At 41.5% G+C, this 14,913-nt stretch overlaps 1 protein-coding gene across 2 annotated transcripts in view; it reads right to left on the bottom strand.

Annotated features, from left to right (window-relative positions):
* Positions 1 to 14,430, bottom strand: part of flna (filamin A, alpha (actin binding protein 280)) — a 55,633-nt gene extending 41,203 nt beyond the window's left edge. The window contains exons 1-2 of one of the 2 annotated variants that reach the window (XM_030734789.1): positions 14,231 to 14,430; positions 2,642 to 3,127 (exon numbers count right to left, since the gene is read on the bottom strand). In XM_030734789.1, the coding sequence (XP_030590649.1) occupies positions 2,642 to 3,011 (370 nt within the window). In that variant the 5' untranslated portion in view covers positions 3,012 to 3,127; positions 14,231 to 14,430. Of the gene's footprint in view, positions 1 to 2,641; positions 3,128 to 14,230 lie in introns of those variants that run through there. The other variant, XM_030734788.1, reaches the window with a different exon arrangement.
* Between the last annotated feature and the right edge of the window lie 483 nt (positions 14,431 to 14,913).

Raw genomic sequence — 14,913 nt, 5'->3', positions numbered from 1 at the left:
TTGTAACATGTTGGTGGATTTTAGTCTTTAAAGTATTTATAAGCATTTGCCGATATGTAAGTGTAAATTTGTGAAATGCACTAAAATCCTGCATGAAGTTGAAAATATCAGCAGAAAACACTGAAGGCAATGTAGCTGTAAAAGCAGTTATGTTGTTGCAAAATGATAGATTCTCACTTTCCCTCATTTGTACACTGGGCTTCATTAAATGCCTGTAATGCTACTCAATAAGATGTTTTATGAGCATCTATACATTTACCAAGAACTGTAATCTGACTTTGTGGGCTGTGCCAGAAACAAATCTGCTGAAATTAGCATCTGTATTCAGCTTCAAGCTAACGTTTGGCTAACAAGGATTAAATTCACATGTTTGCCTCATTAAATCCATCAAACATAAAACACTGACAGGCAGAAACTGAAAATGTCAAATATGTTACCTTTAACTTTAACATTTTCTGTCATAGCTTTGGTTCCAATGGTCGATGTTAGATACTGGTAAAGTTTCAAACAACGAGGTCAGTGTATGTACAGTTATGTGAAATGCTCAATTTCAGACTATTTTTTCCTACTCTTGGGCGTTCTGATGTTAGAGAGGGAATATCTCATCGAAATCTCAGGTAAGCAGTTCTCAGCTCCGCTCCTGTATTATAAATAAGGAGTCCATGGATCAAATTATGGAGATGGGAACAAGTAGAATGTATTGCCTGTAAATTACAGATTATGCACATATTCAACATCTGCTGACTTCAGTGAGAAGGTTTTTTCCTTTTTTATCTAACATTGTACAATAAACTGTTTGGAGTTTTCTGGACACCTGTATCACGAGGGGGTGTGTGGGCCATTTTATAGGATAAATGACTTTGGCATTTGACTCAACAGTACAACAGATGATTCAAATGTTTATCCAGCTCAGTGGCTGCTTTGTGGGTGGAGCAAATTAATGTCCATTTCTTGAGTAAACTCCTGATGACACTGTTGCATATACTTGTCCATTTTCAGGAAACAAAAAAAGACAAGTGAAATGAGAAATGAAATGGGTGTGGACTTCAAAAAGCAAGATTTACACCCTCACCCCACCCCTGGGGAAAAAAAAAAGCAAAAAAAAAAAAAAAAAAAAAGTGATAAGTTATCAGGAAGAAAATGTTCTGAAAATAAAACTGGTCAAAGAACAGAGCTCCAGAGCAAAGAAAAGAGGCAAGTCCATGTGCATCATGCTGTTAAGAGATGTCAGTTTAGCAATTTGTGGTGAGTCTTGCTGCCTGGGTGTGTCCACTTTCTGCAATGAAAGGAGGAAGTCAAAGAAGAGCGGGCTCCTCTCTCATCTTCAGATTAAATGACTCAAAGGGGCAGCTGAGGATGAGTGTGAGTCAGCAAGAGGAACAAACAGAACTGAGTGGGATGGCTCACTGGAGCCTGGTGCTGCGCCCTAAATACCAGCAGTGCACGGTTTTAAAGAAACAATCTGCTGGCATCTGTCATTGGGAAAGGGACGTGAAAATGATATCAGAGATGCATCTTAAATTGTCAGCCACAATGCAATCAGTCTCTCTGCCTCCGCTTCTAAAGTTTGAGCCACTATTTGACACCAGCTTCCAAGAGTCCATCACCTCACCTGCTGAATGCAGCTGAAAGCAGTAACGTGTTCATGGAAACTACAAAGTGAACCAGACATCCCCCCAGGGATGACAAGGTCTCACTCATGTCTGATTCACAGAGCTGTCACACAACCACAGGCACTGTAGATAAAAGGCTTTATCTCCGTCTTCGTCTGTCTTTGCTCTCAGTATGTGAGTGAGCATTTTTTCTTTTTACTCATTCTTACAGAACTGCAACAAACCATCTAACCTAAGAGGAGATTTTTTTTTTGTTTGACAGTCTACTGGAGGACTCCTGAGCCTCAGAGCTGTGTGGATCTTTGCTGTTTCGGGACAAATGTTAGAGAGTAGAACACAAAATCACCAGTGCTGCAAGCAGGCATGCAGCTGTATGTAGGCAGAGCCCATTAAACCTAATTTTGTGTCACAACACCAGAGCCAAGTTCCATCTTCTGCTGTCAAGAGCCAGCCCTAGCCCACTCCACGGACAATAGCTCTTGGTCCAAGATCAGCCTCCTGTCCTACTAGGCCCAAGTTACATGCAGGCACACATAATGTGGCTCTGACAGGCCCAGCCCGGCCCAGGCAGCTGAGAAACAGAGAAAGCCCCCCACCCCCATACACACACCCCTCTGCACAGTCAGATCCCCTCCTCCCAAAAACAATCTGCCTCAAATCTGGACAGCCAGAGACAAAAGCATTGCACCCCTGGATACTGAAGGCAAACGCCTGCTCCCTCGCTGAAAATAATCTTACACATTAGCAGTCTCTCTCCGCAATCAGGAGACCAAGTCATGCGTGTGGTAAACACTTAAAGTTACAGGAAACCTTCTAGTGCTCTGCATAAGTTTATTTTGCACCATGTAGTCATGCACTGCTCTTAAAATGATCACCATCCATGACAGTGCAGTTAAACGTAGCTACTTCCACTCGAGTTCATTTCTTTAGGGACACCAAACATTCATCCACAGTCTACACCTGAGTTAAGGTGGATAAATCACACATCCTGGCATTCATCACATTCAAAACGCACTTATCCGACCCACCTATGGACACCAGCTTGATGTTCTCCTTGTCCAGGAATTCCAGAGCCACCGACACGTTCTCCAGCTGCATTTGGCGAAATGTGGGCCTCTGGTTGTACTTTCTGAACATTTTCTTCTGAGACAGGACCTCCAGGAGCCCGATGAGCCGCAGCCCGTCGCTGAGATCCGTCTGCAGGTTGCCGATCCTCTTGTTGACGCATTTCAGGTGTTCGTTACACCAGCGTGTGAAGGTGTTCTGCTGGATCTTCTTCCACGGCGCATCCTCGGCCAGGTCCTTCTCTGTAGCGGGCATTTCTGCGTCCTTGTCCGTGGAGAGAGCGTTTGGAGCGGGCGCGGCGCTCTGGTGGAGCCGGGGGTGGGAACCACTCATTTTTATGGTCTCGGCTGTCTCGTGGTTCGCTGAATCTTTTTTTTTTTTTTCTTCCCTGGGTGGAGTCTTCTCGACTTTGTGTGGCTGCTCCTTCCCTTTCTCACTTTCTAGTTAGTCTGTTTGGGAGGAAAAAAAAAAAAAAAAAAGAGTGAATACGACCGAACTGGTGACTTACAGCCTGGAGACAGACGTTTCACAGAGAAAGGCTCAGAAACGAAACGGAGTCATTTTGGAAGAAACTGATGGCACAGCGACGAGTCGCTTCCAGCTGCATTACACTTCTTATATAGGAGGGGGGGTAGCCCACACTGTGCCCCCGAACACAATCAAGATGGCAGTCACTAATTTAAGCCTGACCAAAGCTGCGGGGCAACACACCTTAAACACTTTAACAACAGTTAAACAGCTATTTGAAATTATAAGTGGGGAAAATAGAATTTTTTTCTTTCAGTAAAAAGCGTTTCAATTATGGAAAAATAAATTATATCTTCAGTAAAACTTGTTTAACACCAGTGGAAAGGCTGAAGACTTCTGTGCCCACAGATGTGTGTAAAACCTGAAAAATGTATTTAACAGTGCCGTTAATTTACTGCGTACTTTAATTCTAAGCTTTAAATAAACTCGTTTAATTGCGTTCAGTCAGAAGCCACTGTACACACCTGATGGTTAGCATTTATACAACAGGTCTCTCCGTTCCAAGATTTAGCCACTGTCTAAAAATATTTTACAGACATATTTTCCTTTATTAAACAATCAACAGTGTTCAGAGAAAGAGCCAGCAGAAACCTCTAAAACTGCAGTTCCTCAAAGGAACTCATTTGCAGATGGACCCTTCTAAACAAGCTAGCTAGTAGTAACATTTTGTCATCTAAAAGTATTTACATTAAAACAAAACAAAGAAAGGCTTTAAATTGACTGTCCACCAGCTAATGATGCCACGGTGGCTCCTTCCATCGTTTGTGTGCAGTCTAGGTCATGTGACAAGTACCTGTTATAGTCTATGGAAAATGTAACCATTAACCTGCCGGATGCCCAACGTCACTGTATTAAGTGTGTCGTATAAAACAGGATGATTTTAGACTAAAAATAGATTCAGCAGCTTCCGTTTTTTAAAAAAAGTAGATGTTACCTCTCTGGTCTTTGTAACGATCTTCCTTTGTGTTTTTGTTTCATTGTGCTCCTGTTTTTCCTCTTTGTATCACTGTTTTTGACTGTGTGGATTTACATTCTGTTATAGTTGAAAAGTTAGTTCCATGTGGTTTTCTGTGCTTTTACCTGCTCCATTTGTGCTTTGCCCTGCCCTCATTAGTATCTGATTGAGTTCACCTGTAATTTATGAGTGTGTGTGTAGTCTGCTCAATCAGTCTTTGGCAGGTTGTATCTCCCTCTAAGACCTGTTTGCCCCTTGTTTTCTTTTGCTGGCTTTTTTGGCCGTGTTTTTCCTGCCATAACTGTAGGCTGTTTTTTAGTAGTTATTTAAGTGCCTTTTTCTTTGAATACTTGCAAGTTCAACTTGCTTTTTCTGTCAGTGTGTGTGTTTGCATCTTCTCTTTAACTCTATCACTACTGTGACCTTAGCTATCTCAGGATATAGTCTCAATAATGCACATATGATAACACTAAATAGTGGTTATTCTTGTCTTGTCACCTCCATATACTTAGGCTGTAGACAGTAAAAAGTTATAGATGAATTTGACGAGCATTACTGCTATTTTCTTTTTTTCAGATTTTCTATAATGCAAATATATTATTGTAAATTTTGATCTTAATTTCAAAGTAAATATAGGCTATTGTGACTGCTCTGTATGACTTGCAAGTTAGCCATAGGTAGCCAGAATATGGGCAGTGGAGTTTACGCGGTGGTTAGCACTGCTGCCTCACAGTTAGAATAGCACCTGGAAGACCTGGGTTCAATTCCACCTTGGCCCAGGCCACACCTTCTCTCTGTGTTGGAGTTTGCATGTTCTCCCCGTGTCTGCGTGGGTTTCCTCCCACAATCCAAAGACATGCACTTACTGGGGTTAGGTTAATTGGAAACTTTAAATTGCCCATAGGTGTGGATGTGTGTGTGAATGGTTGTCTGTCTCTCTGTGTTGGCCTTACAACAGGCTGGTGACCTGTAGTCTATAGGGTGTATCCTGCCTCTTGCCCTATGTCAGCTGGGATAGGCTCCAGAACAGGAGAAGTGATGAATGGAGTTTGATTTCTTGTAAGTTTTCCGTACTAAAAAACCCCATAAGTTATAAGATTTCAGTAAGACACCTCTCAGTATTCTCATCTTAACTCCGTTTTGACCAGTACTTAGTGTGGGTTTAACATTTTGTCCTTATAGGGCAGCACAAGTATCTCCTGTATTCTCAGCCCTGCTGTATCCCTGATTTGGGGGGGTCCCATCTTTAGTAATGTAACCACAGTCATGCTGTGGCTACAGAAGGAAAGGGGCTGTTTTCTGAGCCAGACAAACAAAGTGATATTCCAGCAGATGTACTGAGATGAACGGCCCATGTTCAAGGTCCCACTGAGGATATGAGCTCATCTTATGCTCGTGGCTCCCAGGCGAAATAAATATTTGAGATATCCAAAAGGATAAGAGCATCAGAGACTCCTCGTGAAGTCACACAGTTGTTTGTTTGTGTCTGCTGGAATGCATTCAGTGCTGTTTAACTTTCCTTTTTTGTGGAAGCACGAACAGTGTGCTTATTTGTGTGTGTTTCTGAGCACACGGTTTAAAGCTTTGCCTGCATCTGTGTGTGACTTCACTGTGCTGCCTGTGCAGCCCTATCATCAGAGAGGTTACTGTGTGGATCAGTCAGTGTCTAGACACAAGTCTTATGCAGCTCCTCTGTTTATCCATGCAGTACTCACCAAACAGCTGGACGAGATTACACATCAGCTGTGTGCTATGCACTAATATACAATATACTATACACTAATGACGCATCAGAGTATTTTATAGCAACAAGTGTAATGACAGGCAGGCTCAAGTGCCATTTTTCTCTTTAAGCCTTTTGAGGGTATTTTCATCATTTTTGTTACATGTGTTTTCTGCATTAGAGACACATGTTGATAGTTAATGTAGCTAATGTAGCGGATTCAAAATGCAGTCCAAAATCACTGGGTGACATTACAGTGGCTTCATCCATCTTTCAGATACAATATATGGTTTCTTCCTGTTAAAAGGTCATTTTATTGTCCCCACTGTCACTGAATGATATTACAAAATATTATATATCAGTATAAAAATATGTCTGTCCAGGTGGTTTGGGAGAAGGCTGGCCTCTGTGGTTTTTATCTGCTGCAAACAGGAAAGTGCTGCATTATTTAAGCACGTAAATAAGGATCGGACATTAACTTATTTCCAGTGTGTAAATAACAGGACTGAAAAAGACTTTGGATGTTGAAGCTGAGTTATGGAATCCCAGATTTCTAGCTCTGTGGTTTATATTGGTTGGTAGTATTATTACTGATTGTGACCTCTAAGCGGGACTTCAGTATTATCTGTGTGTCCCTTTGTATGGCCTTTACTCTGACTTCAAATTCCTTTTTATTCTGTGAGTAGCACACCAGCAGTAGCTCCGCAGACGGAGTTAGATGTGACTCGGCAGCTTTTTGACTAAATAAGGAGCTCAGTGCCAGGAGCCACAGTGTGGCCAGCAGCCATCAAGAATGCTTAGCCTTTGTGTGAATGTGTGTGTGTGTGTGTGTGTGTGTCTGGTCAACAGAGAATCTCAAGAATGCTTTTCACCCCCTGAACAGCCCTGGAGCCTCCAGGCTTAATAACACCCCAATAAAAGAGCCCTGTTAATGTAACACACACAATGTGGCACCAGCATATTTTTATCATCATGTGGTCATTTAAAAGAACTGAACAATACAAGTAGATAGATTTTATATAATTCAGGTCTAGTCCCTGTAGATGTGTAATTTGCATGATTTTACTACTTTAACTGTATAATCACAACAATTTGCAGTTAAAATATTCAACTTAAGACAACAGTGCCAGAGCAGAAAAGAAGGCCAAATGAACAGACTCTACCAAAAAGAAGAAGTGAATGGATCAGTGGAGTGGAAGTACTCGGAGAGGATTATCTGTGGTTTGATCGTGCCAGAGAGCACACTGCAGTGCTGCCTGGAAGTAAGTGAGAGCTGAGGAAGCTGGGGAAATATTCACCACATACAGCGGCCTATTGTTTCAATGGAATTTAGAAAACAAGCAGGAGACAATACACAGGGTGGGGACAGCTAGAGCCAACCAAGGCAAATTAAAAAGTCTCAGGATATGAAGACTGAACTTGTCATTTGTCTCCCTCTGGTGTCTTTCAATGGTACTACAGTCCTCTTCCCTATATGCTGTTAAATGTTATTTTGGCTGCTCTTTGGATATATCTGCTTATTTTTTTTTTTTTGTCCTTCACTCAGTCTAGATGCATATATCGCAGTAGTAAAGGGCAAAAGTCACCACTGCTGGAACTTTATTAAAATCCAACAATACATACATATCCTCCTGAGACCTTATGTCCTCTGTAGTGGTCAAAACATGTTAAATTGAAAGGTACTTATATCCTGCTGAGTACGAGGATAAAACAAATCTGCAGGCCCGGTACTGATGCTGGATTCAGTGTATTTATGCTTTGCAGCCACAAATATGATTATCCATCGGCCCTGTTTTCAGACTATGTTAAATTATTTAAAGTCACCACTGTGTTCTCAGATTAACTTAAAATAAGTTTTGAAGCAAATGTAACACAACAATCTCCTTTAACGGACCATGTTGAGTACTTTGTCCTCCACTAAAGAAACAGAAACCTCATTAGAAAATGTCTTAATAACCATTACAAACAGGATTTTCATTACAGCAAGCAAAACCTGCACCAGTGTTTATATTACCTGACTATTGCTTTAAGACAGACCTAATCATTTATGGTTCCTACTGCAAAAGATCCCATAGATCAGGACCCCAGGTTAGACTGCATCAGCATGTCAGTAAAGTAAGAGGGACACGAGTGATCGTAGCAAAAACACAACCTGAACTGTGTCAGAGCTGAGAAAGGAATTTAGAGCCAAATCCAATAGTAACAGAACTAAATCTGGCACTGTTATTTCACATTCTGCTTGCACATGAGGCCTCCAGCCAAAGATTACAGTGAGTACAACACGCTTCACTTCCTGGATCAACTGAATGAGACAAAACCCAGAGGGTGGAGTGCTAAGGGTACTAGTATTCCCATCAATAGGTCTGAGTCAGGTAAGATTCAAGCAATGGACCGGAGAAACAAAAAGCTTAAGTTAAGGATCAGATAGATTACAGGAAGAGCTCTTGATGGCGTTTAGCTAATATTTTTCACGAAATTGTAAAATGTCTCAGTTTAAACATTTGATGTGTCCTTTTCTGTTCTATCATGAATAAAATATGGGTTTATGAGATTTGCAAATCATTGCATTCTTTTTTTATGTAAACAGCATCCCAGCTTGTTTGGAATTGGAGTTTATGAATCTATCTAGAACTAGGTTCACAAGTTTGAATTGATTTTGAATTTTCTCTAATCCAGGGTCAATGCTGCTGTTGGAAAGCCTGTTTATGGCCCCTTAAATGAAGCCACGTTTGTAAGGAAAATGCATTTGTGGGTTGAGCAGCAGAGTTGTGTGTGTGGGTTGCATCCATGAAAAACTTCTCTGCCGATGCCAAACAGCTTATTCTGCCACTGACTTTAGTTTACTGTTGTTTGTTGGATTGGATGATTGCAGGTTGAAGAATGGGATGCCATCCGACAGCAGTGTGTGATCAAGCTGGTGAACAGCATGAGGAGGAGGTGCCAGGCTGGTTCTTCTATACGCTGCTGCGGCCCCTGTCCAGTCCAATAAAGGGCACCAAACAAGAATCAATAGCAGAATAAGCTGGTTGGTATTGGCAGAGAAGATTTGGCAAGCGCCCACATACTCAACCGTGCTGCTCAACCCACAAATGCATTTTCCTTACAAATGTGGCTCCATTTAAAGTGAAACAAACAGGCTTTCCAACGTGTGCGTGTGTGCATATATATGAACCCTATATTGTTGTAGTACAAGCCTCATCACTTACCCCACCCGATCAGCCACAAGCCTGAGCAGAGCAGAACGGAAGTGTAACACTGCACGCAATAACACTGCCAGCCACATTATGTATAGAGCCAGCTAGTCAGAAGCAGAGATTACACCTAAATTATGGTTTTCCCCTTCAGTTCCTGTAGACAATGTGGTGGTGGCACATGTTAGGTGAAAGTAGGCCAAGACATGTCAAATAAGGACAAGTTTGATCAACATGCTTGCTTTGGACTGTCTATGCCAGCATCCTCGTCCTTTTTGCTTCAGTTTTGCCACTTTATTAATATTAGGGTGCTGTCAAACCAAAAACGTGCAAAGAGCCATAAAATACTCTCCCAAATATTTTAACAGACTCGCTGAGAAAAAAATTATTCTTTCTTTAAGCTAATTTCTATGTAATGATATCTGCGTAAAAATATGATGATCAAGCCACAGGCCATCGGTTCCAGAAGCTTTGGTTTGTGTTTGTAAACCGTTTATAATCCTAGTCTTACAGTCCCAATAGTTTCACATTTCAGTGGGCTTTGGCTGCATGCATGTGAATAATTTGTTTGAAAAGCATAAGAGGAAGGCAAAGGCCTTGAAGCAAACTCAAAAGAGTCAAACATTTAGCTTTTATTAGCTTTTTCAGTTGGACTGCAAATAATAACTGGTGCACAGAACTGTAAGTTTGTTACCAGCTATTAATCCAACTATTAATCCAATGGCTAATTCATGTGATGATAACCATAGACTTCCAGGTTGTCCAAAAGTTAACTTGCCTAGCTTAGTGGCTCTGATTCTAGTGGATTTCATTTGATCATTTGCCTCTAAACATCGTTTAACAAGAGCAAATTTGTTTATAGAAAACCTATCGCGGTAGCACTGACAGATTTTCTGACAGTTAGTTAAAAATAAGTAAATAAATAAAATAATAAATACAGTACTCTGAACAAGTCTTGAGCCACCCCTCACTGCATTATATTTTGCTAGGAAAATGGGAAATAGCTGCAGTAATTTATTGAAAAATCTGCAAGCAAATACAAAAAGAGTTTGTGCAGGTCTAATGAGTTTGAAAGTCAGGATCTGGTGTGACCACATTTATTCTTCAACACAGCCTGAACTATCTTAATGAAGCTTTCTTGTAATTTCATTAAACCGTCTTCAGGAATAGTTTCTCAGACCTCTTGAAGGAAATTCTAAAACTCCTCCTTAGCTGTTGACTGCCTGTTGCTGTGTTCTGTGTCGAGATCGTCCCACACTGTTTCAGTAATGTTGAGAAGTGGGCTTTGGGGAAATCTTCAGAACCACTGGATGAAATGCAGCCCCAGCAATGACAGAGCCTCTACCATGTTTATAGATGTAAACCCTCACTGCTGTGGCAGTCTCCTGACCTCCTCCATATATTATGGAGGAGTATTTGAACCAAACATTTCAAATTTGGATTCATTATGTTGCCACTGATTTTCATTCCAGTTCTTGTGTAATTTGGCATAATTCACTCTTTTCTTCCTGTTTCCCTTCCTGAAGATGGGGTGCTTGGTAGCCGCCCTCCTACCGAGGCCATTTCTGACAAGGCTTTCATGAACAGTAGATGGCCCGTGACATGTTTGCTGGATTTTTTTCCTTTCTTAAGGACATGATTTTCACATACTGTTTATCTGCTGTATATAACCTTTTAGGCCCGCCACTTCTTTCAAACTCCACTGTCCAGGTTCCTCAGTTTTTGAGGACACACCATTCTGGGAAAGGCCGTTTTGGGCAAACAGCTCACCTTGTTGGTCCATTTTATGCCTGAACAAAAAATATATTTTTGTGACTGTCAGCTAGTAGTAAAGTGCCCAAAGATAATTTAACAACAAAGCATAACAATCTTAGATTGAGAGTGACAGGAAATGGGGGAAAGATACGGGGGAAGACACACGGGCAAATTGGCGACAGGCCAGGACGCGAACCCGCCGCACCGCGTGTATGTGGTCGCCGGCTTCACCACTAAGCCACCCAGGCACCCCTCAGAGGCCTTTTTATGCTTGAATGATTCATAGGCCACTTTTAATGGTCAGACATGAGGATTGGACTGAAAATAAATGAAAAAGCAGCCAATGTCCAAAAACTGAAAACTCTAAAAGACCTTCAGAAAGCCCAGAAAACTATTCCCCAAGACCACTTTAAAAAAAAATGACAAGAAAGTCTGGCTACTTGGAAGCAAAATATAATGAAACCAAGAAGCACTCAGAGAGCGCAGCTCTCTCTCAGGGCAATATTTACTTTTAAGGGAATAGTATTGTATTTTGTATAAATTCATTTTGATGTCTTTGCTCTTTTTAAAAGTACTTTAAGTTTGTCGTGCCATGAAAATCAGTTTTTGACCAATAAATCATTAAGTTGACCTTGAAGACTTTGGTGGATATAATGCAGATTTGAATGGATTGTTAACATGACCGCACTCTACACACCAAAGAAAGTTCTATCAGAATTCATCCAAAGGTTTTGGAGCTATCGTGTTTACGGACGCAGTGACATGCAAGCGCTAGCAAAAGCATAATCTCCTTGGCAGAGGTCATGATGGGTGGCTCGAAAGTTTTACTGTAGATTTTTGATATCTTACCATAACATTTTTGGTATGAAATAAAACAGTGCAACATCATAAAACTGAAGCACTACAATCCAAGTTACAGTAAAGCACTCTTGGATGGTGAAATTAGGCTTTATTTAGCTACACTGAGTTTAGGTTACATACATTTTTCTGTTTTAGAGAATTTAAAAATTGGTTTTGAGATGTAATAGAGTTTGTTACAAAACATATACATGACAAAAGGTACATTTAAAATTTTGCTGTAGCAAAAGGTAACAAAACTAGCAGATCTTAGCTGGCGTAATCTATCACTCGGGTGGGTTTCATTTTATCTTATGTGGTCAAGTTGCCTATCACACATTTTGTATGTGATGATTAGTAACCAATAGAAAGCTACAAAGGTAAAGTTTCACAATTAATGTATCTTTCATAGAGCTTAGCTGAGAAGCTCTTTGGCTTTCTGGCAGAGCGCAGCCAACCTGGAATCTGAAAACACACATAGTTATCCCGTGTTTTAGATGAAAGTGGAATAGGAATGTTATGACCTCACTGTAAAATCACCTGCCAGAAAAGCTTGGAAACAACTGGTTACATTCACTCTGAGAAAAAAAGAAGCACATTCAAGACCTTAAATCTTATCACCAAAGAATCATTATGACTGCTTCACTTTCAGATGCACTTCAGTCTTCTTTGGAAACTTTATTGTTGATGTGGACATCACACTGTCTGCACTTATCCTTGTACAGATTATCTGCATGGCCGTACATTATTCTGACCTATCTCATACATTTCTGCCATGCTCCTACAAATTGAAAATAGCTCATTTGTGTTCACATAAATGTCTAATTTTATAAAGACATTTTAGACATCAGTCAGTTCTCCTTGCACTCTGCTGCCTAAAAGGCTGTTACCACCCAGTAAACTAAATAGACTTAAATCAGCTTTTCATTTGCTTCAGAAATCACACAGTGCAACATGTAAACAGTGAAGTATTCATAGATGTGAGATTCTCAGCCTTCCAGTGGTTTGGTAACTGAGGTGTCACTTCATGCTACCAGCTGTATTTGTGAATGTTGTTAAGGTTTAATCTGCAATGATGTCAAGAACAGAAGAGCTGAAATTAAAGAGAAATGCTGCCTCGCTCGTTTTGTACTGCTACGCCATAATGAAGTATGAAACATTGATAAATGAAATGAACAGAAGTGCATTCTTTCCTTGTACATGGGAGCTGCATAAAATGTTTCCAAGGGCTGCCATTGGCCCACACTTTGAGAACTCTAGCTTCTGACCATAAGAACCAAAACAAGTTAACCCCCTATCATGTTTTCATCAATGAACAGTTTCAGTAATATACATTAGAAATATAAACTCACATGAAAATACTCAGTTCACACGTAAACACCTTATATTTTTATGCAAGTTTATATTTCTGTCTCACTACAGTTCTGTGTCAAATATTGCATTTATCAATACAATATCTGTACTTACTGAAAATTAGCCTTTATTATGAATTACCAAATGAAATGACTGACAAACAATTAGCTGGCACGAGGTGTTGGAGGCTATTCCAGATATCATAAGATGAAAGGTGGGGTGGGGGGGGGGTAATCACAATCTATTACAGGTTTTCTGAAGTAAACATTCAACTATTCATCTGGTCAAAATAAGCAGATTAAAATCATTAGACTCATTAGTCACATATGAAATAATTAAAATTGCAACCAGCCATAACAGTAAAATGATTTTTAGACTTCACTGCATGAACATTACCAATGACAGTCTTTGACTTTAGTAAAATCTTAAGAGCCGACTTTGACTTTGAAGTATTTGAGTATTAGTATGTGAGTATTTTGCCAGGCTGTTGTTAGTAGGTTACTGTTACTCCAGGAGGCGAACGCTTCTTCCATCTTCAAAGTTTCGGATCTTACGGGAGCAAGTGACGCGCATGCTCCTGCGGTGTCCCGCTCCCGGCGGCGGAGGGCGCAAGCGGCCACCACTTGCTGCCCCCCCCCCCCAAAAAAAAAAAAAAAGAAAATCAAAAAAAAAAAAGAAAGAAAGAACCGCAGCCAGTGTCCGTGGATGACCTTATTTGGTGTGGAACCCCTAATTGTGAGACCGGGGAGTCCGCTGCTGCTTCTGATGCGGTGGACGCGGAACCGCGTGCTCGTGCGCAAAAGCTAGTAAATAAAGTTTACACGTAATAACAGAGTGAGGCTGACAGAGGACCACCAGGGGTTCATGTTACTGACAGCAGCAAACGCACTCAGAAAACTTGCCTCAGAGTTTCGCCAGAAAAATTAGCAGCGCGTAAGGCGTGACCCATCGCACCACACCCGCGGCAGAAGCAGCTCACCCGGTGGGAGCAACGGACTTTCACGGGTATCTCCCCAAGCATAGCTGGCCTCTCTCACCCCGCTACCACCAGCCCAAACATACCCGCAGAGCTGACACATATCCCAGAAAACGTCAGCACACACGATCACCGTCACAGGATGATTCCAGTCAAGAGACTGTCTGAAAGAAGCCTCCCCACAACGAAAAGCCTAGCCGGATCACTACAAGTCTATAGCTGGATCGCACTCACCTGTGTGCTGTAGCCTGTGATCTTGAATTGTGTGTGTGCGTTCTCCGCCTCTCTGGTCCGCTCAGTCTGCGCGCAGCAGTTACTGTGGTCACAGAGGGTGTGTTATGTGTATGTGTGCGCACCGAGGTCCCGCAGCTCCCTCCCCACGCTCAGTGCCGGTGGGGGGAAATGGGTGTATTGGTACTGGTGGTGCAAAAGAAAGAAAAGATTTTGTCCCTCCGCTCTTTTCTCTTTTCTACCTCCACCTCTCGAGCCCCCTCTCTCTCTGCCTGCACCGTGAGAGCCTTAATTGGTAAACGCGTAAAGCATCAGATGTGCTGGGGGTGTTACTCCCTCTCTGCCTGCCTTTTTTACATGTTGACGTCATGACCGCGCCTGGATTTTATAGGTATGATGTCATCGGCCTGTGCTATGCCCTCATCTCATCCAATTTTATTTTACTTTGTGTGTGTGTGTGTGAATCCTCATATGTCTTGCCCTGTATTTCTGTGAGTGTGTTTATGGTCACATCTCTTTGCAACCCTTTTCCTCTCTTTCCTGTTATCTGTTATTGTCCAGGGAGACTTAGGGAGCAGGGCTGCTCTGTCAAGCACTGCTCTGACTCAACATGGGGAAGTGTATGTGTGCGCACAGAGAGAGAAAGAGTGTGTGTGAGCGCTCTCCAGCTGAGCATTGGCTCAGGA

This window comes from Archocentrus centrarchus, chromosome 7 (genome assembly GCF_007364275.1).
Source record: "Archocentrus centrarchus isolate MPI-CPG fArcCen1 chromosome 7, fArcCen1, whole genome shotgun sequence".
Classification (NCBI taxonomy): Eukaryota; Metazoa; Chordata; class Actinopteri; order Cichliformes; family Cichlidae; genus Archocentrus; species Archocentrus centrarchus.
The sequence above is the reverse complement of the archived record's forward strand: the minus strand, read 5'-3'. Positions and strand labels throughout refer to the sequence as shown.